Source organism: Netta rufina (assembly GCF_964035555.1).
Source record: "Netta rufina genome assembly, chromosome: 1".
In the NCBI taxonomy this organism is placed as follows: domain Eukaryota; kingdom Metazoa; phylum Chordata; class Aves; order Anseriformes; family Anatidae; genus Netta; species Netta rufina.
The window spans coordinates 17,040,464-17,064,778 of NC_140123.1; the positions used below are offsets into that span (position 1 = coordinate 17,040,464).

The 24,315-nt window shown below is 41.5% G+C and overlaps 1 protein-coding gene across 2 annotated transcripts in view; it reads right to left on the bottom strand.

Annotated features, from left to right (window-relative positions):
- Nucleotides 1–23,947, bottom strand: part of GUCY1A2 (guanylate cyclase 1 soluble subunit alpha 2) — a gene marked incomplete at both ends in the record, with an annotated part of 154,241 nt that extends 130,294 nt beyond the window's left edge. For both annotated transcript variants that reach the window (XM_084293288.1, XM_084293287.1), the window contains 3 exons: nucleotides 3,445–3,566; nucleotides 8,230–8,291; nucleotides 23,660–23,947. In XM_084293288.1, coding sequence (XP_084149414.1) covers nucleotides 3,445–3,566; nucleotides 8,230–8,291; nucleotides 23,660–23,947 — 472 coding nt within the window. The remainder of the gene's footprint in view (nucleotides 1–3,444; nucleotides 3,567–8,229; nucleotides 8,292–23,659) is intronic.
- Nucleotides 23,948–24,315: the final 368 nt, after the last annotated feature.

Sequence of the window (24,315 nt, forward strand, 5' to 3'; positions counted from 1 at the left end):
ATGTGGTTATGTTCTTCTTATATAGAAAAGTCTCTTACTAATCCTTATTCAATCAGAAAAATAACTATGCACATGAAAATTAATTACACAGCCTCCATTAACTATTTACTTGTTGTGACAGGAGCTAAAAATTAAAATGGGGAATTGCTCAGAGATTTACCTTTTTTTATTATTATTATTATTTTATTTTTTTAGTATGAACTCAAATTTGGTCTTTAAAATGCGAGGTTTTCCAAGAATAAATCTCTACAAACTTATTTTCAACAAAATCAATAATTTCCCAAGACAGTAATGCCTAGTTGCTACTCCTACACTGTGATTCAAACAGCCTGTTCTGTCCCTGACATGCATAGACCGTGGGAAAACCACTGAAAAACCAGGCTGAACATCACTCAGTGATGCTAAGGGACCACAACTAACATATTGATTTAAAAGCACTCTAAAGACAAAAACATATTCATAACTATTTTTAGAACACTATTTTTTTTCACGGTGATGTGAGTACTGAATATCTAATTTGTTGGGTTTCATCAATAACATTAATACATAAACAGTGTTACGAAAAGTCATTATTTTATATTAGTCCTGCCTTATCACTCACAGTGCTTGTTTCTGGGAGTTAGCATTCAATTATTAAAAAATACAAACAAAATATTCTGTAACTAATACTGGATATATTTACAATTTAATGTGTTCTTAATTCTCTCAGCGACCCAAAAGTGGAAAGTGCCAAGCACAGCCTCTTCCCATGGCTTTGATCAGCAGCAAAAGGCTCTCAGAACCTCCCTGACAGTCCTTAGCATCTTGCAGGATAAGGCAGTTGACAAAGGAAAAAGCACTTTGACCGACAGGAAAGCAGAGTCATCTCTAAACTAGAATATATTAGTCTGATTAACAGTTTAAGATAGAAAAGATAGACGTGCAAATCATATAAAAATACGAAATCCAGAAGGATTTTTTTGTCAGTAGTACACGGTGGTCCAGACTTTGGGCAGAATATGACCTACAGTATTCACCTGACAACGAAGGTATATCACATCTCTAATTATCATGCAAGCTCAGACTTCAGTTCTGTGCGTCATTGAAGAAAGACTCTCCAGCTGCACAATGCCATACAAATTCTGCAGGTTTATCCTGTATATTACCAGGTCAGAGGAAACCTACAATGAACCAAAATGCCATCTTTTGTACTTTCCACCCTAATTTCAGCAGCTTACTGAGGCCTGCAATAGAGTTTAGAGCAAATAAAGTTTAGACATTATAAGTACAGTCCCAACTGTTCTGAGTGATATATAAAAGTTCAGAAAAAAAGCTCAGTACTCAACTAGCAAAAATGTCATCACAGTATCACCCGCTGCTTCCTGTTAGCTGTGTGCTGGGCCAGAATCAGAGTTTTCAAGCTGGGAGAGATCCCAGAGGTTGCCAAGTCATTCAGACCAGGTTGCTCAGGACTTCACCCAGTTGTGGTTAAAAAACACCAAGGGCAAAGACTGCACAACCTCTCTGGGCAACCTGTGCCACTCCCTGATTGTCCTCATGGGGAAGAATACTCAGTCTGACCATCTCCTGTTTTAATTTAGGCCACTATCTCTCACTCTCTGCACCACTGTGAAGACCCTGGCTGTTTCCCCCACAACCTTGTAGGCTCCAGAGGTTTCAAACACCATCTCTGCTCCAAGCTGATCAAGCCCAGCTCCCACAGCCTCTTCTCACAGGGTAAGTGCTCCATGTTTCACCATCTCAAGGGCCTCAACTCATCTCCCTCAGTTTATTAATTTATCCATATTTATGGGCTCCCGGTTTAGATTTTGTAATGCAGATGTGGTCTAACATGTTCTGAGTAGAGGGGGGCAAGCACTCATCTCAATCTCTATCTTTGCCCCTGTTCACGCAGTCTAGGCTGCCACTGGCCATCATTGCTGTTAGAACTCACTGCTGAACTTACTATCAGGACTCACTTGCTGCCCATCAGGACCCCCAGGACCTTGTTTGCAGAGAAAGAACATCAAGAACTCTCAATTTCAGACTCCCATGAAAGTAGTGGATGATAAATGACACTAGACAGCAGTGGGCACAGACAGCTACAACAGCTCAGCCACTGAGCTGCAAGTGGGTAAGTTACTTGACCTCCAGACTGAGCCCAAACACACATAATGCTGATAAACTCACATCAACCAACAACATGACCACTGGTGTTACTTTATTGCTAGAAGATGGCATGATTGTGTATAATTCATATATAAGACCACTTCATGTCTTAAAACATAATGAAAATTTTATTGTCGATTGGTGCAGTCCTGGAAGTAGCGCTGTGTAATATCACCTTTTCTACTCTGCAAATGACTATCACAAATAGATCAGGAAATTCTGCTTTCAAACTATTAACTTTAAAAGCAGTTTCTAGTTTTCCTCCTTACAGATCCCTGTAAAATATAGATAAATGCCTAATGGTTAAAGCTTGAGCTGTAAAGTTTACTCTAAAACAAGGAACATGATCAGTTTCATAGAACTGAAACAGTTAAAACAACCCCAATACAATCAAAATTTACATTCTCAGTGTTGAGCTCTGCATCTTTTTCATCTTTTTTGTGTGTGTGTGTCTTTCTTGGTAGATTTGCATCAGCAACACAGGTCTGACTGAAAACTAGTAAAACTTAGTAACAACTAGTGAAGAAGAGTTATTTGGATATATAATAAGTGGATGCAAATAGCCAGCCATTTAGTTTTGACACCACAATTTGAGAGTGCAAGTACTTGTTTCATTAGCTCCTGTATACAGCTCACCAGAACTGCTAAATGAAGCCTTGACACCTGACTGGAGCTATCAGCACAAAACAGGTGGCTTCCAGTGACACTACAGAGAGAAGCTCAAGCTCGCCAGGTAATTTTCAGGAGTTTGCTGTGTATTGTTGGTGCATCCTAGTAAGACAGTTGCATTTCAGTGATGGATGACACCATCTTGACATGCAACATTTCTAAAAGTTTCTTGCAGCAAGCATTCTTTAGTGTGAATGTCAGTTTCCAAAATGTTTCATGTCATCCTGCTCTGTGTTTCTCAGGACCTCTTACGCATCAGGTCCATAGACCCTAAGAGCATCTGTTGTTCTGTAGAATCTTAAAACACTTTTTGAAATAATTCCAAGACCTAGACCTGGACAGATGCAAATTCACTTCAGCTCAAACCCTGTGAAACCTCCCTAACCACTGACATCAACCCGAGTTGATGTATCCCTACTGAATGCACCTCCACTGAAAAATCATTCTACTCAAATGTAGAAAATATGAGTTGAAAAGGGGACACGAGATATCAGTACACTGATATGTAGCTGCCTACATCCTAAATTTCCTTTGTTAGAACTAAAATGCCTTGTTTCACTGCTGGTAATAAGATGGTCAGTATGCCTTTCAGCTGAAGGTAACAAATTCCCTTGAAAAAATACATACCAAGTACATTAGCTGTACACTGGAGAATTCCTGAGACATCTTCAGCTTCTTCATTGCCAGAGCAATCTGTATAGGAGCATCTGTTTGATATATTGTGAAAATTCTTCTCTGCATCCCTGTAACTACAGTAAAAAATAAAGAAGTTATGGCATCTCCTTATACAAACGCAAGATAGACAAATACCTTTCAGAAATGGTAGTAGATAATAGACCCCCTTGTCTCTTCCTTCTTTCCCCCTCCATCACCCCCTTCATATATATTCCCACACAGATGACACATTAGTAGCTTGGGCTACATTAGTAGCATTATACTAGAATCTGGAACATTATCTGCAATGAGAATAAATGCATTTAAAACAAAACAAAACAAAAACAAAACAAACAAAAAAACAGTATCAAAGGATTCAGGCATGAGGGAAGGGTATCAGGCGTATTTGTCATACTTCATTCCCACTTGGATCCTGTAACAAAGTTTTACAGTAAACTCCAAGTAGAATGTTTATGAGGCAATGGAGAGTATCTAATAAGAAGAAATCTTCAATGCCGCATTATGTTAGCACTGCAAGTATAAAACCTAGCTTTCTCTGTGGATTATCTGCTGAAGAGATGAAACTTGTGTTATAGCTTGTTAAAGAAAAATTAAAAAAAAAAATCCCACCTGTGCTGAAAGGTACAGAGTTGTGCTCAGACTAACAAGAAAGCAGCTGACATCTAAATTATTCTATTTGATTTAGCCTTGCCACATTGGTTTTCCTTAATTCAACAGAAACAGAACAGAACCTCAGACTAAAGCTTAATACTAAGCTTTATGCAGGTGATAATGAGGATGGAGGAGGAAATGCAAGTAAAGAAAGTGTTACAACAGAATGATAATGCACTTGGCAAAATATATAATTGATTTAGCTCAATGCACAAAGATTTTTAATGAGTATTTTATTAACGGTTTTGTTATGCTTTCATACTTTGCTTATACTTCATAAATCATGAATAGCAGTTTTAAGGACTGGACTCCTCATCTGACTAACTTCTGAAAAAAACAAGTGCCTGTTTTGCCAGCACCCATGGAAAAGGCTGGAAAGGATTCAGACTGTACATCTGGTTACTCCAACAACAAACTGGTTTTCCATCTGGAGCAAGGTTAAAGGTTGCTGGTCCACAATGCAGTGACCACTCACCACTCAGTGGCCCTTGGTGACACCAGGCCATGTTGCAAAAAAAAAAAAAAACTTTATCCTGCTTCAGAGGGATACCACATCCTGACCCACTGCCTGAGCTCAAAGTCATAGCCCAAAGCCAGAACCAAGCCTGGTGGCCAGGCCTCCACAGCCAATAAATACCACAGGCTTCCTGGAATGGTACCACGACCATACCTCACATCTGCTCTTGACCGAGATAGGAGATTTAATGAACATTTTGTAGAATCATAGAATGGCTTGGGTTGGAAGAGACCTTAAAGATCATTTAATTCCAGCCCCCTGCCATGGGCAGGGATACCTCCCACCAGACCAGGTTGTTGCCCAAAGCCCCTTCCAACACGGCCTTGAACACCACCAGTAATGGGGCATCCACAGCTTCTATGGGCAGCCTGTGCCACAGCCTCAGCACCCTCTGAGTGAAGAACTTCCTCCTAATGTCTAATCTAAAACTACCCTTTTTCAGTTTACAACCATTTGACTTTGTTCTATCACTACTAGGAGTAGGACTGGAGAGCAGCCTAGAAGAGAGGGATCTGGGGGTCGTGGTAGACAGCAAGTTGAATATGAGCCAGCAGTGTGCCCTGGCAGCCAGGAGGGCCAACCGTGTCCTGGGGTGCATCTAGCATGGCATCGCTAGTAGGTCAAGGGAGGTGATTGTCCTGCTCTACTCTGCGCTGGTGCGGCCTCACCTCGAGTACTGTGTGCAGTTCTGGGCACCACAGTATAAAAAGGACATGAAACTGTTGGAGAGTGTCCAGAGGAGGGCTACGAAGATGGTGAAAGGCCTGGAGGGGAAGACGTACGAAGAACGGCTGAGGTCACTGGGCCTGTTCAGCCTGGAGAAGAGGAGGCTGAGGGGAGACCTCATCACAGTCTACAACTTCCTCGTAAGGGGGTGTCGAGAGGCAGGAGACCTTTTCTCCATTAACACCAGTGACAGGACCCACGGGAACGGGGTTAAGCTGAGGCAGGGGAAATTTAGGCTTGACATCAGGAGGGGGTTCTTCACAGAGAGGGTGGTTGCACACTGGAACAGGCTCCCCAGGGAAGTGGTCACTGCACCAAGCCTATCTGAATTTAAGAAGAGATTGGACTGTGCACTTAGTCACATGGTCTGAGCTTTTGGGTAGACCTGTGCGGTGTCAAGAGTTGGACTTGATGATCCTTAAGGGTCCCTTCCAACTCAGGATATTCTATGATTCTATGATTCTATGACTACACTCCCTGACAAAGAGCCCCTTCTCAGCTTTCCTGTAGGCCCTCTTTGGGTATTGGAAAATTGCTATAAGGTCTCCCCAGAGTCTTCTCTTCAGGATGAATAACCCTAACTCCTTCAGCCTGTCTTCATAGGTGAGGTGCTCCAATCCCTGGATCATCTTTATGGTACACATGAAGATGAATACAAAATTTATGCTATGTTATGCATAATTGCCAAGCCCTGGCAATGGGGCTGCAGGGGCCTCTGTGAGGAGAGGCTGGGGTTGCCCTGTGCTAGTCCCAGCCAGTTCCAGCCAGTTCTAGCCAGTCTCAGATGGTTCCAGGTGATTCCAACTGGTTCCAGCTGGTTCCACCTAGTCCCAGCCAGCCTCAGTGGCCATAATGCAGGGCATGGCTCGACACAGCAGCAATGCCGATGGTGCCTCTGAACACACATTTAAGAAAGGGAGAAAAAAAAAAAAAAAAAAAAAAAAAAAAGGAAGCGTGAGGGATGAGGCAAAAATGTCCAAGAAACAACTGCATGAGCAGCATGGCCGGCAAAGAAAGAGAGGAAGGAGGTGCTCCAGGCACCAGCAATGGTGTGTAGCTGCACACCCTGTAGCCAGGGGAGGACCCCACACTGGCACAGATATGCCCTGAACAAACTGCAGCCATGGACAGCTCATGGTGGAGCAGAGCAGAAGTGTGTGGAAAAAGAAGCAGCTGAGAGGTACTATTGTTGCTTGACAGCAACCCCCATTCCCCACCACCACATGGAGGGAGGAGGAAAAGGAGCTGGGGATGAAGGAGTGAAGTTGAGCCTGTGAAAGAGGGACAGGGTGAAAGGTGTTTTAGTTTTGTCTTTGTTTCTCACCATCCTACTCTATTTTTACTTGCAACAAATTAAATTAATTTCCCCCAAGATGAGTCTGTTTGGCCCGTGACAGTAAATAGTAAAGAATTTTTCTGACTTTATTTTAACCCAGAAGCTTTTTTGATCTTATTTCTCCCAACTGTCCTTTTGAGGAGAGAGAGTTAGACAGCAGCAGGGTGAGGCCTGCAGCTGCCGAAAGTTAGCCCACCACAGTACGTATCAGCAGTATAGATCTCCAGACAGGACAAATATATGACATCTAGAGACAATTTTGACTTTCACTGACTGAGTTTTCAGTTTTTTCACTGACTAAATTTACGATGGCATTCAAAAACTTGAGTCAAAGTGTGCCAGAAGTTACGGGAATTACAGGTTTCCGGAGTGTCCCATTTTTAAACTTTGCCCATTAAAGTAAGGATATGTAAACCACATGTGGCCATAAATTAGAAGCTGCATTGTTTTTGCACACATGCCTTTTGCAAGGCACTGTTTCACCCACTGAAGTCTTTTAACATGAGACTTCAACCAATGCTTTTAGCATCTGAACAAAGTAGCAGACAAAAGGCTTCTCCCTTTGCCTGTTCTCTGGTGGATATCATAATTATCTGCCAAGACTGGCTCCCTCACTGCCCTCAGGTGCCAGCCAAATCTGCAAACATTGCAAATGACATCTACCAAGCTAAGGCACCCTTTGAATTTTAACCAAACATTGAGAAACATGCAAGGACAATTTCCTCCAGTGCACTGAGCTTCAAAACAATGTCATAAATTCTGAAAAGACCCTGAGCGCAGCCTAAAAAAAAAAAAATTCCCTTACATCTGTGTAATTAAATTCAGAGGACAGCATTCTTCATTTGTCACATGGCACCACCATTTAAGGGCTATAGACATGCAGCCATTGTATTCTGACTCTGTTAGAAACGTGAGCTGTCTGTGACAATAAAATACTTGTGCAGGTAAGAAAAAGCTTGAAAGGAGATTATTTTAATCACTGGGAAAACGTCTCAGGTTTTCATGATGATAATTGCTATCACTTCCCTTTTACTCCTCAGTCAACTCTTAAATTTCTTACTAAACTCTTAGGAGGTGGTTTTCTGCCCTGCTTCTGCAAAAAAACTGCAAGTATGGTATGCAACCATGCCAGTGTATATAATAAGAAATAATGTAGGACTTTGCAAGACTGGGGCCTCAGGTCATAGCATAAATACATTTTCCAGAAATCTCATGTGGTTCTACGAAAAGCAAATTGGAGTAGATCCTATACTTTTATAAAAAGATTCCTTAATTCTCCTTATATAGGAAATGTCACTGTTAGAGGAGCAGTCATGCTGTGATGGAATTGAATGAAAGCAGAACTGAACAGCAGTTTATCACTAACATCTCTAATGTGTACTGCTACTGCAGAGCTTCCCTAAGAATTTGTGATAAAAATTAAAAAGCTTGTCAGTCAAGGCCATAGCTTTGAAAGCATAAGGGAAAATACTCCATGCAACTTTCACTACCTCACATTAACACTTACCCAATAACTTGATGCTCAAAATACTGCAGTGTCCTTTGAAGAGTTTGCCGAATAGTCTGAGGCTATGGAAGAATAAAATGAAGAAAAAAAAAAAAAAAAAGTAAGATTATGGAAGTATAGCATAGTTTAATTAACAAATCTTCCAATACACTATTTTTCCCCAGTTTTACTCCTTAAAATCATCTACCTGTCAGGTGCCAATCATGGCAATAGCAATAGATAGGAAATATTATTCATTCCTTGTATCTTACTTCACCATTTAATTTTACAGTGAGACATATAATTTATACTGCTAACAAGACTATTTGTGCATAACAAAGAAACCACTTCACAAATAGCTCTCCCAAACTATCACCTACCAATTATCTCATTACTTTAAAATAATTAATTTAAAATAATCTGCAAGAAAATGCTATTATTTTGTGGTGAAAGTATATCCAAGAAAAGCCATTTGGGTTTTTAAACTTTGTATGCTCACTAGAGCATTTTGCATTAAAGAAGATTATAAAGACATAATTTATTTTGGCTTGCTTTCCTGACAAGCTGTAACTCCCAAGTTATCTTTTAAATCATCAGGAAGCTCAAGTTTATCAAAAGAAAATCATGACATGCTTCAAGCATTTATATACTGTTCCACTATAACAGGTGTTCACCAAGCAATGTATGTGCATATCTGTGTTTATTTTCATTATTAATACCACTACAGTATTCACCAAAATACATATGTTCATATATGTGTTTATCTTCCTTACTACTACTGATACTACTACTAATACTGCTGCTACTGCCAGTGCTGCTGTTCCTATTATTTTGAATTAATACACAAAAAATCTTTGGGTTAATCAAGCAAATGTAAAATCCAAGTCATTCTCTTTGGAAACAGGTCTATTTTAGAAACCTGTTTGTTCGGAAATTTGAGCTCTTTCATTCTTGAAAATAAATAAATAAATAAATAAATAAGTTAAAGTGATTTCATTTGAACTAACATCAACTTTGAAAGTCTCAGATTTTGCTGTCTGCTGTGCAGATCCAGCACTTCAAGACCTGACCATTCTTCCTAACGTTGTTCGTGAGTTTGCAGAAAGAGGTATTTGCTTTGATGATGGCAGGAATGCAAAAGACTATACTAGGTTTGTGCAACTGTAAAAAAAATAAAAAATTTAAACCATATTATATGAACTTGTCTTCCCTTTTGAATTTAAATGTGTAGAAATGTATGCATTTGCAAAAATAAGCTCAAAATACATGTCAACCTTGAAATAGTTTTTGTGGGTTTGTTTGTTTTTTGTTTTTTGTGTTTTTTTTTTTGATAGTACTTCATCAGATAATTACTTCACATCTCTGCAGGAGCTAGGTTTCCTGTGCTAAAGGGCATTAAAAGTTATACGCTCTTTTGCAAAACACAGTGGAAGTGTCATACGAATGAAACCACCACATACCAAAAATTCATCTCTCCTTAGTTGTATTGGAGCAGTTGAAGTCCTTAGACCTTATGGACTACGAACTTATTTCACGGCATGTTCTCGCAGAAACTCAAAAGCTTTCCTGTACTCAGTAGGCACAAAAATCCATTCTTCACATATAGAAAATATATATTTTCCCACTCTAGCAACCAGGCAAAGTAAAATGGCTTTAAATAAGCAGGTCTAGACAGCTGCCATCTCCTATTTCCATACTGCATTTCCCTCAGTCCCACTTCTACACACAGAACTTAAGTACTCCACCAGGACCTACTTTGACATGAAACATGGAACGCTGGAAATTTTTGATTGTTAAATTAGATCTCCTTTCTGGATCCCCCAAAGTACTTTTACAGCAAGCATATGAAAGGCAGCAATGCTTGGTTCCATAGTGAAGAGGAAGAAAAATAGACTTTTTCTGTTCTCAAGAACTTTTGCAGCTTGATGACACTTCAGCAATCCTCTGGGGATTGTCTTTCCCCTTCTCATTCTTGACACACAGATGTTGCACTTTTTACCCAGGGAAAAACCCTTTTGAATACCTCAAGATTAGACCATATAAGCAACCTCCAAGTTCTGAGCTTGATTTCATCAATCACCTCCCTTCCCCCACAGTGCTGAATGAAATAAGAATAGCTCAAGTACTACTAACTCTCCTCGCTAAGCTAAATCATCTGCTTAACTATTGTTAGAGAACTTTATACAATCCCATACACTCATATACCTTTCTACTGGCACATCCTTCCAAATATTAGAAATTAAATTACAATCTACAAATATTATAAATTAAAGCAAAAAGTAGGATTTCAGATTAAAACACTGGTCATAAACAGAGCTCTGTGCAATATACCCATAGTTAATATGAAAACCAGCCTGACTCACAGTTTTTCTCCATTTCTGACAAGAATGGCATGTCACTGTACATGGTTAAAAAGCCACTGTGTTCAACTTCCCAGTTTATTGTAATCAGTGGTGAATGTACCTTTGCTATAGTTGTAATTCTGTCACTATGACCATCTTGCCATGACTAAATAAAGGGAGAGGAGAAAAGTGACACCTGCCTACAGCTGCCTACATAGGCAGTTTGGTGTTCTACTTCTTTCACTACTGACTATACATTGCCTATGAGAGAGGGAGTGGGTAGGAAAACATTTCTATCTCTTTTCTGCATCCAACAGCAGGACTTGATGAAGACAAAATAACTAAGCCTTCTAGTAGCATAACACACATCATCTCTCAAAGAAGCATAGCTTCTGCTGTTAGGGGAGATAAAAGACGTATAATAATGCACGTCCTCCACCGCAATCAGTGTAAGTCTGTGCCATACAGGTACCCAGTGGACCTTATGTACTAAGGTTTTAAAGCTTTAAGACCAATTAAAATGAAAAAAAAAAATATATGTAAAATAACAATAATTACCTAAACCAGTAATTTTTAATAATTTATTTTGATTAGAATGATTTATTACTATTTTGTTTGCATTGCAAAACAGTTACATCAGTTCAGGTTTCTAAGGGCAATTCAAATTTAGACATGCCAGTACTGCTATTTTTACGTGTAAATTAATCCAAAAATTGCCATACCAGATCATGTCCAAGCTCCATCTAGAATGATAAGGCAGAGGGAACCACTGTAGATGATGACTGATCTTTTGCATAGCAGATGCTATAGGACTTCCCTGAAATAACTCTGAATCCAAATAGCAAGCCATGGCTAACCCTAATATATCAAAAGAAACGGTAAAAAATAAAATAATAAAATAAAATAAAATAAAATAAAATAAAATAAAATAAAATAAAATAAAATAAAATAAAATACAATAAAATAAAATAAAATAAAATAAAATAAAATAAAATAAAATAAAATAAAATAAAATAAAATAAAATAATAAAATATAAAATATAAAATATAAAATATAAAATATAAAATAAAAAATCACAGAATCACAGAATCACAGGTTCATATACATTTGAAGGAACCTTTGAAAGTCTCATTATTCAATGTCCTGCTCAGAATCATATCTGTTAGAACTGGTTGCTCAGATACTTCTCCAGATGAGTTTTAAGTGCCTTCAGCAATGGAGATCCAAACCCATCCCAGTATTTAACTTAAATATTGGTCTGGAACTTCCCATTTTCAATCTTTCCAGCCTCTCATACTTCCACTGTGCACCCCTGAGAAAAGTCCAGTTCTGTCTTCACTACATCCCTTGACCAGGTATCTGTAGACTGCAATACAGCTCAAGGATGTCTCTTCTTAAAAGCTGAAAAAATGCAGCTTTCTCAGCCACTCTTCAAATGTCACTAGCTCAACGGCCTAACCATCCTGGTAGTCTTTTGCTGGCCCCATTATCAATCCCTGAAAAAAATGCAGAGGTAGTTGGTTGATAATTTGACTTTGTGCCACTGATCAACACCTACTGAGCCCAAAGATCTTGTCAATTTTCCACCCACCTTATCATCCACTATGGAGTCCATATCTCACCAGTTTGTCTCTAAGGACACCATAGGAGACCATGCCAAAGACCTTTCCAGAGGCGAGGTAAACAACATCCCCTCATCCATTGAGCCAGTCATCTCATTACAGAAGTCAATCAGGTTGGTCAGGCACAATTCATCCTTGTTAAAGAGCATAAAAACATATAAAGGGTTTTAAATGGTGTAAAGGGTTAAAATTTGGTCTGTCTGGTCCCAATCACCATCTTGTCCTTTGTTGCTGTTGTTGTTGTTGTTCTCAGAAAAGGTTTCTAAAATGATTTGCTCCTTCACTGTCCCAAGGACTAGGGTTAGGCTGATTTGTCCATAGTTCCCTGGATCCTCCTTATCCTTCTAAGTGCTGGAAGTGGTATTAGCCTTTTTCCAGTCATCAGCTACCTCCCCTGATTGCCATGATGGGGAGGCTTTCCTATCTCCATCCTTGCATGCTCAGGCAATGCCTCTGTACTCTTCTAGGACAGCCAATCCCTGCTTCCAACTTCTGTAGACATCTTTTTTTTGCATTTGAGCTCTTTCCTGAGGTACCTCTTGACCCATGCTGGCCTTCCATGCTTATTTGACTTTCTGCATACCATAATCAGTCATTCTGGAGCTTTGAGGAGGGTGTAAAAGGGTCCCCAAAGATAAAACAACTTCCTGTGTCCCTCTGTCCTCCATGCCAGGTGCCCATTGGATCCAGCCAAGATCTTTGAACAAGCCAAAATCTGCTCTCCTGAAGTAGGAGGCTGTGATTCCACTTAATCATCTTTCCCACTTCTCTCTGTTTTAAACTCCAGCATCTCATAATCACTGTAGCCAAGGCTCCCATCAACCTTTATGCCTTCAACCAGTTCTTCATTGCTTTTGAACAATAGCTCCAGCAGAGTATTTTCCCTCCTTTCCCCTTCTCCCCGCCCCACCCCCCCCCCCGCCCATCAGCTCCAAAGATCTCCTGCACCTCTATTGCCTTTCCAGTAATGTTGGATTGGCTGAAGTGCCCCAGGAGTATTAAGGCCCTCAATTTTGAGGCTTTCTCCAGCTGTCTCAGCTGTCTGAAGGTTTCCTCTACTTTCACTTCTTGACCAGCCAATGCATAGTAGACGTATCAACACACTACCTCTGCTAAACCGTCCTCTGCTCCTGACCACAAACTCTTGGCCAGCTTGTCCCATCAAAAGACTACTGCCTGCACATTTTGTTAACTCCTTTGCACAGAGCACTGCTCATGCTCCTCACCTTCCCAGACTGTCTGCCATGAACATCCTGTGTCCATTCCCTGCAGCACTGCTGTCCTGAAAGCCATCTCACACAAGGATGTGTGTGCTAACGCATGAGGTCCAAGTTCAGTATCACCTATTTGTTCCTTAAAATGGGCCCCTGGTCATCTTGCTTTCACAAAGTAAGCACAAGAACCTGTTGTGCCATGTTGTCCCCCAGATATTTTTCACTTCCCCCCCCTCCCCTCTCCCCTCCTTCTCTTCAGGCAATGTAGACCCTTCGCAAACAAACATAGGTTGAAGATAAGATAAGGAAGCCTGCTGTCAAAGACATCCTCACCCCACTTTGTCAGATAAATCCCTTCTTCCTCAGTAGTCTTTACTCCTCAGAGAGTGAGTGCATCCACAGAGATCAAAGCATTGCCAGCAACACCAGCTACAGGGGCTGCCTCACTAAATGTGTCCACTACAACCTTAGCCCTTCCCCCTCATCATCAGGATTAAAGAGACTCCAACTGGACCCCCAGGCCTTTGCCCTTGCCCTCAAAGCCATGTAGTCACTTCTGATATCCTCAAGGTCTCCCCTGGCTGCATTGTTGGTGCCCACATGGACAAGCAGCAGGGTTCATAGTCAAAGGCCAGACAAGCCTTGGCAGCCTGTTTGCAACATCATGTCTGAGCTCCTGGCAAGCAGCAAACCTCCTGAGGCAGCAGGGCAGGCTGGCAGATGAATGCTTCTGTCTCCTCAGGAGACAGTTTCTGATAACTGCTACTCTCCTTTTTCTTGGAGCCTCCAGCAGTTGAAGCTCAATTGGCTCTGATGCCTCATGGCAAATAGGTCATCTCTCCCACCTCTTTCCAGGGCACTGCATTTTCTCCATAACTGCTGAACCACAGGTGGAAAAGGGTGCCTAAGTGTGTTGCCAGAAGTGATAAGCCTCCAGCCTCCCCCATCTCAGGAGTTTCCACCCTTGACCCTCAAGACTTTTTCTCTAGTTGTCCCCCTTTCCTTGCAACATGGGGCTCAGGATCTTGGCTCTGCAGGACCTCTACAAAGCCCCCTCACCACTTCCTACAGATCTTCTGTCTGGCAACTCAGCAGCGAAACCAGAGCAGGATGCTGTCACACAGCAGCAGGCAGTGGTTCTGGCCATGGCATCTCACCATGACATAGCTGTCATAGCTGTGACTCCACCAGCCTGCTCTGTTGCAGTGCCCACCTTGCAGGATGCCCTTGGAGGGAAACCTGCCCTTCTCGCTTGACCTCACCCTGTTCTACAGTACTGCAAAACTGGTTCAAGACCTGAAGCTAGAGTAATAACTTCAGAGGTGTTTTTAAGACAAGCTGAGGAAAATGTTTATGAAAATATTTGTCTAAATGATCTTGAAGTACTCAATTTGATTTTTCTTACTCAGACAACTTCCTTTGAAAAAGCATTCTAGTTTAAACAGACATTGTCTGGAAAAAAAAAGAAAAAAAAAAAACTTTTTTTATTAATTTTCTCTTCTTTCAACTTAATTGCCTTAGGTTTTGAAGACAAAGCGGAAAAGACTTCCACTTTAATGCATCCCTTGCTATAAATGTCTTTCCCAAGGCAATCAAATGTAAGCTTTCTCATCTCTTCTCTGAGGACAGAGACTTTGGCCTATTGCCTAACCATTGCCTGTTGCCTCTGAAATGTCTCTCACTTGATTGCAATGCCTTTGGAAGTAAATGGCCAACTGTAGGTACCCAAAAGTGCTGCCCAACTGTAGGTACCCAAAGTGACTCATTTCACTTTACTGTTGGCAGCTAATACAAGACTCAGTCTTTGGAAATACTTGTTTCTTTTGTCTACATAGGATGTTGAGTGATTGTTTTAGACTGACACATCTTTTAAATGCCTAAGTGAGGACAGACAAACCCCACCATGCAGTGACAGTACTGCGCAGAGTATTCCAGATGACTCAGTTTAAATTTACATAAATGCAGTTTCATATTCTCTGTCCCATTCTTTTTGCACCTTATGATGACCAGATAGTACCGGAGAAGAAAGGGACTGTATGGAATGGGGAGCTGAGAGAACAGCCAAACACACAGTTTCTCCTTAATCCTAACATGGCCTCAAAGATTTTCCCTGATAAAAGCTAAGTGGCTCCTAGCTGAACCTCAGAAGTGGTTTAACAGTCATGCTCTTAAGAACTTGAGTGCTACAAATTTTAAACATGAAAGTTGCACTGAAGAGCATAATAGTCTCAGCTAGAAAACACTTCACTTCTATCAGAATTTCTTCAGGGAAGTCTGTAAAGTCAGGGGGCTCCTCTAGACTCCTCTGCCATGGGGAGGTGCAATGTCCCTCCTAGAGGCATCACATACAGGAGAGACAAGTTACCACAGACCTCAGCCAAATCAGCACTTGGATGCTGAAAGCTTTAAGTGTTTCAAATTTGTAATGTTCAATCACTAACTCAGCAGATGTGTAAGATTTTAATTGTCAGCTTCACTGCTGGGCATCTCTCATTAATGAAAAACACTTCTTTTCTCATATTTCAAAACCAGCTCTAGTGAAGTTTCTGTGCATAGGTGATTACAGAGTTCTAAGCACACATGATTAAGTATGCACCTGGTCCATCTGGAAGGAAATAAATGGAAAAATAGCCAGTTTTATATCTGTTGGGTTTTTTGTTTGTATGTTTTCTTGGTTGTTGTTTGTTTGTTTGTTTGTTTCTTGTTGTTGGTTTTGTGTGTGTGTGTTGTTTTTCTTTTTCCAGTATTTACCCCAGGATCATGAAAGCAGTGGAAAGCTGTTCTTTCCCTATTCTTCTGGTCACCCAAATATTGATGTTAAAGAGGCAGTAAACAAAGAACCAAGGCTCCAGTTAAAGACAAACATTTATCAACATTTCCCAAATGTCAGGCATGCAGAGATAAGTATTGAAATTGCTGCAACTAGGGAAAAACAGAACTGAAAAATGAAAGAAGAGTTCCTTTGGCATCTGACAATTTTTATTGATGATGCAGAAAGGAGGCAGGCTCCCTAGCAGGTCCTCACAGATCCTGTACAGGTAGGAACCTTCCCCATCCCCTTCCCAATAGCTGAAGAATGGAATGAAAAGGCACAGAAAAAAAAAAAAAAAAATCAGAAATGGAGAAGCTGAGACCCAGCATAAGGAACTATTTGAGAATTTTAAAAGAATCATCTTTGGGGGTTTAACAGTGCTTTAGATAATCAGGAAAAAATATATATATTTTTTTGCTCTCTAGCTTCTGAACCATTAGGATACACACACTTTTCTTCTCTGTAATTGTGCAAGCTAGAAGTTTATTTTTTCTTCATGAAAACCAGCTTCCTGATTCCAGAATTTTGTGATTTATATAAAAGCACTGATTGCTTGTGGACCAGCATGACTACAGCAGCACGCAGTGATCCAGATGGGATGAGGTAAAGGTACAGCACTGGAGCTCGGGGTCACTTTGCATCTAAACCTGAGACCATTCTGCTCCTCAGTTTGTACAAACTGGGGTAGTCTTCGCAACAAAGTACTTGTTTGCATCAGAGAAAACACATTAATTTAATAAATAACATTGAGACCAAGAATTTTACCTCATACTATTTAATTGCAATAACAATGCAAACACTCCAAAGAAATAAAACAGAGATAACTAATAATTAGAAATTATAACTCCTGCATCCCCAGCTGCCTTTCAACTAGAAGCATCACAGATATTATGGATGGAAATTGCCTATTAGTTCATCTAGTCTAACTCCTCGACAGTGAGGGATAAATATCTCAGGGTGCTATCCATTATAATACCGTCTGGGATCGCTTTGTTCATCTTTTGAATTTCAGCCATGTCTGGGAAGAATAGAAGATCCATTCTGTGCTGCAGAAAGAATACATTCACTAAGTGAGAGCATAATAGATAATCTACCTCCAATGCAACCTGTTTGATTTTAAAAGCAACTCACATCTACTACATAAAATCATTGGTGCTATGCTAGGAGACACGTAGGAAATAAAAGGCTTTACACATCAGTGCTTCTCAAGGAATTTCTTCTGCTGCACAAACCGACTGTCCTCAGTATAACAGGACCTAATTTCATATGCTCAGCTGCAAAGGTGCTTTGAGCTGTATGGAAGAACCACATTTTTATTTTCTTGTTTTTTAAAGTTTGCAAGCAGACATGTCTAGAAAAAATTTGGATATGAGAACTATTTCTTTTCCTCATGGCATAATATAACAGCCCTTAACATTAGCACAATTAGAAAGAGAGAGCTTGTCTCTGTGTTGGCTTTCCAAGTTTCACCAGGACTACACTGAGCTGCTGTGAAGCGGTACTTCTTTGCTCAAGTAGTTGAGGATGATGGATATTCACCCTTGTTTTGATGTAGCTATGACTGTACACTGCAATTTAGGGGCATATATTGATATGGTATCTGCTTCAGGCAGCAGAGATGCCTTCAAAATATGACTGTTTTCAGAGAAGTGTTTTTTTCCAAGCTCTGTAAAGTCAAGATTTCAGCTTGGGACTATACAAACATTAAGAAAGCAGCTATCACTATGGACAGTCTAAGTACTAGATGTGAAATATTCAAGGTCACCCTAAACAAAATTTCACCAAGGTCAATACAAGGCTGCAGTCCTCTGGGTACAGCTAAATTAATTTAAAAAAATATTTTATTTGCTGAGGCTGAGATGAGATGCATGAGATGTTTAGCCACCAAACAAGACAAACAAACAACACCCATCATGATTCTAATATTAATAACATTTCCCAGAATGTTCCCCGGCTCTGTTCCACACTATGAAATAGCAAATTGACTAGCTACAGGCTGCACATGTGGCCTCGTGTATGAGTTTTTTTTCTCTCTGGTAAGTTGAAAGTCTGACTTTATTTGTATTTTGAAAAATTAATCCTATTTGCTTCTTGAAATTAGAAACTGAGTTTCTCATTGGATGTGCCTTTCTCCACCTTTTTCAAGGCATTTTTTCCTTTGCACCCATCTTCCTGAGAAGGATGTTACTCACATAAAGCTCATCCAACACGGGCTATTAAGCGAATAAGCCAGTCACACTGCTGATATGGATATCATTAGCATTATCCTACTTCATTCACAAAGTTAGGCAGAAGTTATTCTTACAACAGTAAAGCTTAGGTATACCCGATGACTTAATGTGAGTCACAACAAGCTCAGAAGACTTGTGCAATCTTTTTTCAAACTTTCATGTAAAAATCAACACTACCTCTTGTACTAGTGGCAACAACTTGTTATTGCTCCCAGCAAGAGTAGTTATTCTTTAAGAGTAACTGGTAGAGGCTTATGATGAAACCGGGCTTGATTTGAGCTGCTACATTTGCACTTCTCCACCAAAACCCCACCTCCACTCACTGGAGGTTTCATTTGCAATTAAACAATTTGAAGTTTCAGCAGTGACAGAATTAATAGCATGCACACTAACCTAAATGATAGTCTTTACATTCTTTTTTCTCCCATTGTCAGGAAAAGGAAAAAAGACAATTCTTAAATTCAATCTATTTGGCATAAGCCAGTAGCAGCTTCCTAATTTAAATAGGAGAAAAAAATAAATGTTCTTAATTTAATGTATCTTCAACTGAGCCTTTAAAGGATATCAGGAATAATTCTTCATGAACAGAAAAGTACACCAGAAGTGATTTCCACTTAATAATGTTTACAGTTCAAGAGAGATGTTACATAGGCCACTCAGAAAATAAAATCAACCAGAAATGTAAGTCTGTCTAATGCTGTGTCATACTGTAATTCTCTTTCCAGAAAGATCAGCACAGCGCTTCGGGGTACACAGTCTCCTCTGAATGCATGCCCAATCACTCTCCACTCCTTCAGGGTAGTCCATGCCCCTCAGATAGGAGCAGAGCATTTGACTTTTCAAATCAGTGAAAAATTGTATTTTTTTTTCTGATTTTGATTCTATTTTCAGCCTGGTATTGGATACAAGTCAAGATAGAACTGGAGCAAATGTGAAAATTGCTGCAAGGAACTAAAATTTAGTATGATAATAAAAGGCATTTCTAAAGAATAAAACTGCGTCCACTGGTGCCAGGATACCATTCCCATACAGCGGAGCCCTTAAAGGCAGAAAAACTGAGGATGAGAATAAACAGGAGACAGTATCATCGTCTGTAGTTATAATTAATCAAAATTTATGTCACTGTGGGTGTAAAAATCATCCTTTAAAATAGAACACAACAATAAGGCTGGAACTAAAAGAAAACTATATCATTAAATAATCTTGTGACATACATTTATTTATTGCAGCTGATTTCTTAAAAGCAAGGGCATAAATCAATGTACCTACCGAGTTCCTAGCATTTTATTATTTATCTCCAAAAGTGCGAATGCAGCCCAGTAAGAGGGGCACCTACTTGTCTTGAAAGCTGCTGGATCTAGCTCATATTTCTCTGACAAGGTATAAAAGCTAAAATTCTTCAGTGGTGGAGGTTCAGAGGACGGAGGACAGCAGGGATGTCTGCCCAGCTAGGAGCATGATTTAGGTGTTTGACTGCCGTTAGGGTGGGTAGGAGCTGCCTACACAATTACAGGCTCCGCTTTGTGGGAACATCAGAGGGATGAAAAGCTGTGAGAGGGCAGAGCCAACATGGAGCAATACACATTGGCCATGATCTCGTGAGATAAAGGAGCCACAAGAGCAGAGTGTGTGCAACACCTGGACCCGGGGTTTCTCATGCTGAGTGGCTGTGTTTGGTCCCACAAAACATCACCTTCCCAGCCAGGTGCCAAGCACAGCCTATGCCAGGCACAGCTGCTTGTCCTGAGTCTTTGGGCTGCAGCACCCGGCTGGCCAGTGAGCCTCAGCCCTCCTGCTGAGTGCCACAGCTCGCCCGGTGAAGCTGGCCTTCACGTGGGACGCAGGGCAGCAGCTCCAATAACTGTTTGGTATGTGCACAGCTCGCCTGCTCAGGGAAGCTGCTGCCAAAAGCTGCCTCCCTCCTCACATCCACACTGCTCTGCTTGCCCTTCCCCTACAAGCCCTACTCACAAACACACGCAGTAGGGTATATATGGAGCTCTGCTCATCCTCCTCACCACCAGATTCTCTTCTCTGAATTATGCAGCTGCTTTGGTGGGAGGTGAACCTTGCTATCCACTTATTTCTGGCTATTAAAAAAGAGAGTGTTTGGGGTAAGCAAGTTCCAAATGAACAGCGTCCATCCTTCAGCCATCCAGGCATGTCAGAAAACCTTTAAGAACCTACAGGAATGTAAACCGAACCTGTGGTGATTGAGGATCAGGCCCTTATATCCTCTAGAATAACCACATCAGGAAAATCTCTAAAAATGCATTTAAGAGAAAAGTTGGAAGATCACATGTGCTGGAAAGTGCTAGAAGCTGTCCTCCAGGAGCAAGCAGAAGAGGCTGGATTGAAACGTGCAAACCTAAGGTTTCACTTTTTAATTTTTTTCCCATTGTTCCACCAGAAGTAATAGTTGTGCAGTCACGCTCACCTAAATTTGAGAGCAAGATTGCAAGTGATACAGAATGTAATAACTTCTTTTTCACTGTATTTGAGTATAAAATATCTCAAATACTTCGTTACAGCATTTTAGTCTACAAAATCTGCCTTTCCACTGACAGTATGTTTGTACTCATGCTCATGAATGCATTGCACAGAAGATAATATTTTCATATTCTCTTTTGCACTACTGCTCCTCATAACATCTAGCCTTCTTGCACAGCCCTCTTGCCATGCTGTCCTATGGACATTCCTTACTGTACAGCTCCTTCACCCCCTGGATGCTCCTCCTGCTCAGATCAAGATTCTGAGCATCCCCGAGCAGCTCCCTGCTATTGAGACTGAAACAACGTCACCTCTGCAGTATTAAACACACAGAGAATTTTTTTTGGTGAAAACACAAAAATTAAATTTTAGTCAGTATCTCAGTCCTAGCCATCAGCAAAGGAATGCACAAAATTAAGGCTAAGTATGAATATCAGGAACCTGTAGCATCCTTCAACTTTGAAAGTGCTCAGCACTGGGATGGGGACAGATTACTGCAGCATTAATGCTGGAAGTGAACATATCAAACCATTGCAGGCAATACATATAGCATGTATATTCACACACACTTGTACGTGCATCCATACATGCTTATATAATTAACAGGGATCTATTTTTATAGAATTATGGAATAAAAACATATCTACACCTATAGAAAAGAATTAAAGCTGTTCATTCAGAAGGAACATATGTGACTGCACCCTTCAGACTTGCCTTTTAATTTTAAAAATAGTGAGTGACTCTCATTTGACACTAATTTTATAGGAAAAGTAATTTTTTTAACTTGTAATTGAAGTTATTCCTGATTTATACTAGCAGATGCGACAAAATAATCAGATTTGAAGTGTTAGACAGATGGTAACTCAACTTGTTGCAAGAAGGCAGATATTCAGCAGCACAGAAAAGATTCTCAACAAGGGAAAAAATGCACGTAAATAGCAAAGCACCCGAAAAGTGATTTCTCAGAGTCAAGAACAAAAGAATGCGGACCAATTCTTTTCTTACACCATCACTGTGCCAACATGACTTTTCTGACTTGAATCACGTTAATTTATGTCAAAATGTGGAAGATGGGAATGAAGCAGTAGTTACAATGCCAAGATATAAAGGAAGGTTTTGAACAATATGTATCATATGAATCCCATATTAGAATAAAATAAAATATGCAGATTTCAGCAATATGGGCTGTTATAATTATCTCTCAGGGAAGCCAGTGGAAACTATTGTTTGGGACATCAAGGCGAGGTTGGAAGAAATTTTTGCATTCTTATATGAAATTTCTCTGAGAGCACAAAGGAAAGAGGACTGTAAGACCTATCAAAGTTTTTCTCATCTCTCAAGTCACAGAATGTGTTTATTTTTCAAACAAATTCAAACAAATTCAATAACGCATCAAAGCTGTAAAGCTGTAGTTGTCTTTTATAGCATTTCCCTACATGAGGTAACAGTCAAAGCTAGAAAAATACAAATACTAAGGTTATCTAAAAATACTGCACTGAGCTACTTCAGAATACTTCAAATATTTTGGGTAACACATGCTCTAATTATACCGTTGTATTATTATCAAATTAAATAGCTTCATTTTTTTTTGTACTAAAACAAGACAAGCCACCTGAGATATCGTCTATTAATTTCAGCACTACAAGCCCAGATTCCCAATAGAGAAAAAAAAAAAAAATCAATGGGAAAGAAAAGTCTTTACTGAAGCCGGATGACTATTAGCTATACAATGCACTGCTAACTTCTCCCCTTAAACAGCTTGTCTACCCTGATCTAGCTGGTTCAAGCAAGACTGAACAGAAAAGAGTACATTAGAACCAAAGCAAACCAATAGCAGATGGTGACTCGACTCGTAAGTAATTTCTGAAGCTGAATAAGAACATGCCAAAAGATATTCCAATGCCACAAAATTTAGCAGATGCAGTTGTCTAACAGATTAAACTACTTGTTGCAATTAACATTTTATGCCTTTACATGTTATCTCAGAAAGCAGCAAGCATTCAGTTGCAGCTGAAACTTTATGAGGGAAAAGTAGTGATGGCCACAGAGGTACAGATAGGAGTGTAGGATGACCGTGATGGTAGGGCTGGAGAACAACCTTCTGTTTGTTCTCCATGAAATTACCGGGACTCCTGAGCCATTGCTTTCAGACTCCCAAAGCAATGCCGAAGTACTTGATGGGTTCAACCCAAATTCACTCTTTATTTTAGCTTGCACAATGCTTCACTGACTCTCGGCTACAGGTGTAACTATCGAGATAACCACAAGTCATGGATTTCAAAGAACACTTACAAGAAACTGATGCCTCGGGAATGCCTGTGCATCCGTGAGGCACAGGGCAATCTGTTGCTGAAATATTTCTGACCGGCACGTCAAAACTTTCTTTTTACCTCGCTCGGTATGGGAAAGCCCTGTAAACGCACCAAGTTCACGTCTCCTGTATGGAAGAACGAGCGTGCCACGCACCGTGTAAACGCACGCAACTTTTCACCCCGAATTGTCGCTCGCACCATGTCGCGACAAGAGGCTCTCACGACCCTCCTCCACGCATCAAGAAGCTGCCAGGACATGCCTCATTCCCCTCTTCCCCTAAAAACCCTTTATCCTTCACCGGTCCCACGACCCATCGCGGGCCCGGCCGTGGGCAGGGGATGCTCCGGCAGCCCGGGACAAGCCGAGCGGAGCCCCGCAGCCACCGGGGGGCTGCGAGGCAGGGCCGGGGGGTCGCGGAGCACTCACCGCGGGGGCGGTCAGGCGGCGGATGCTCTCGCCCAGCGAGTCCAGGTTGACCCGGCGGCGGCGAGGAGCGCGGCGAGCACCGGCGCTGGCCGCGGAGGCGGCGGAGCCGGCGGCGGTGATGGAGATGGATGCGGCTGCCAGGGACGGATCGGAGGGACCGGGGGGGCTGCGGCTGCCGTTCCAGCAGAGGCGGGACAGGGGACACTCGCCCTCCTCCTCAGGGCTGGTCTCCGGGCAGTCGGAGCCCAGCGAGCTGAAGGACTCGGAGGAGATCTTGCGGCGGGACATGGTGCCGCGGGGCGCCGGGGCTCAGCGCAGCGCGGCGGGCAGCCGCGGCGGGCAGCAGCGCCGAGCCGCGGGGCGCCGGGGGCGGCCGCCTCGCATGGCCGCGAGGTGCCCCCGGTCGGGGGGGCTCCGGGGCCGGGGTAGGGGTCGGGGCCGGCTCAGCCCCGCTCCCAGCTCCGCGCTCGGCCGGGGGCAGCGCGGGTGCGGCGCCGGGAGGCTTTAAAGCGGCGGCCGCTGCCCTCCTCTGCCTCGCCGCCCTCCCTCGCTCTCCCCTCCCCCGGCTCCCTCGCTGCTCCGCGGGGATCACGTGTTGTTTGGAGCCCTTTCCTCCTCCTCCTCCTCCTCCTCCATCTCCATCTCCTCCTCCTCCT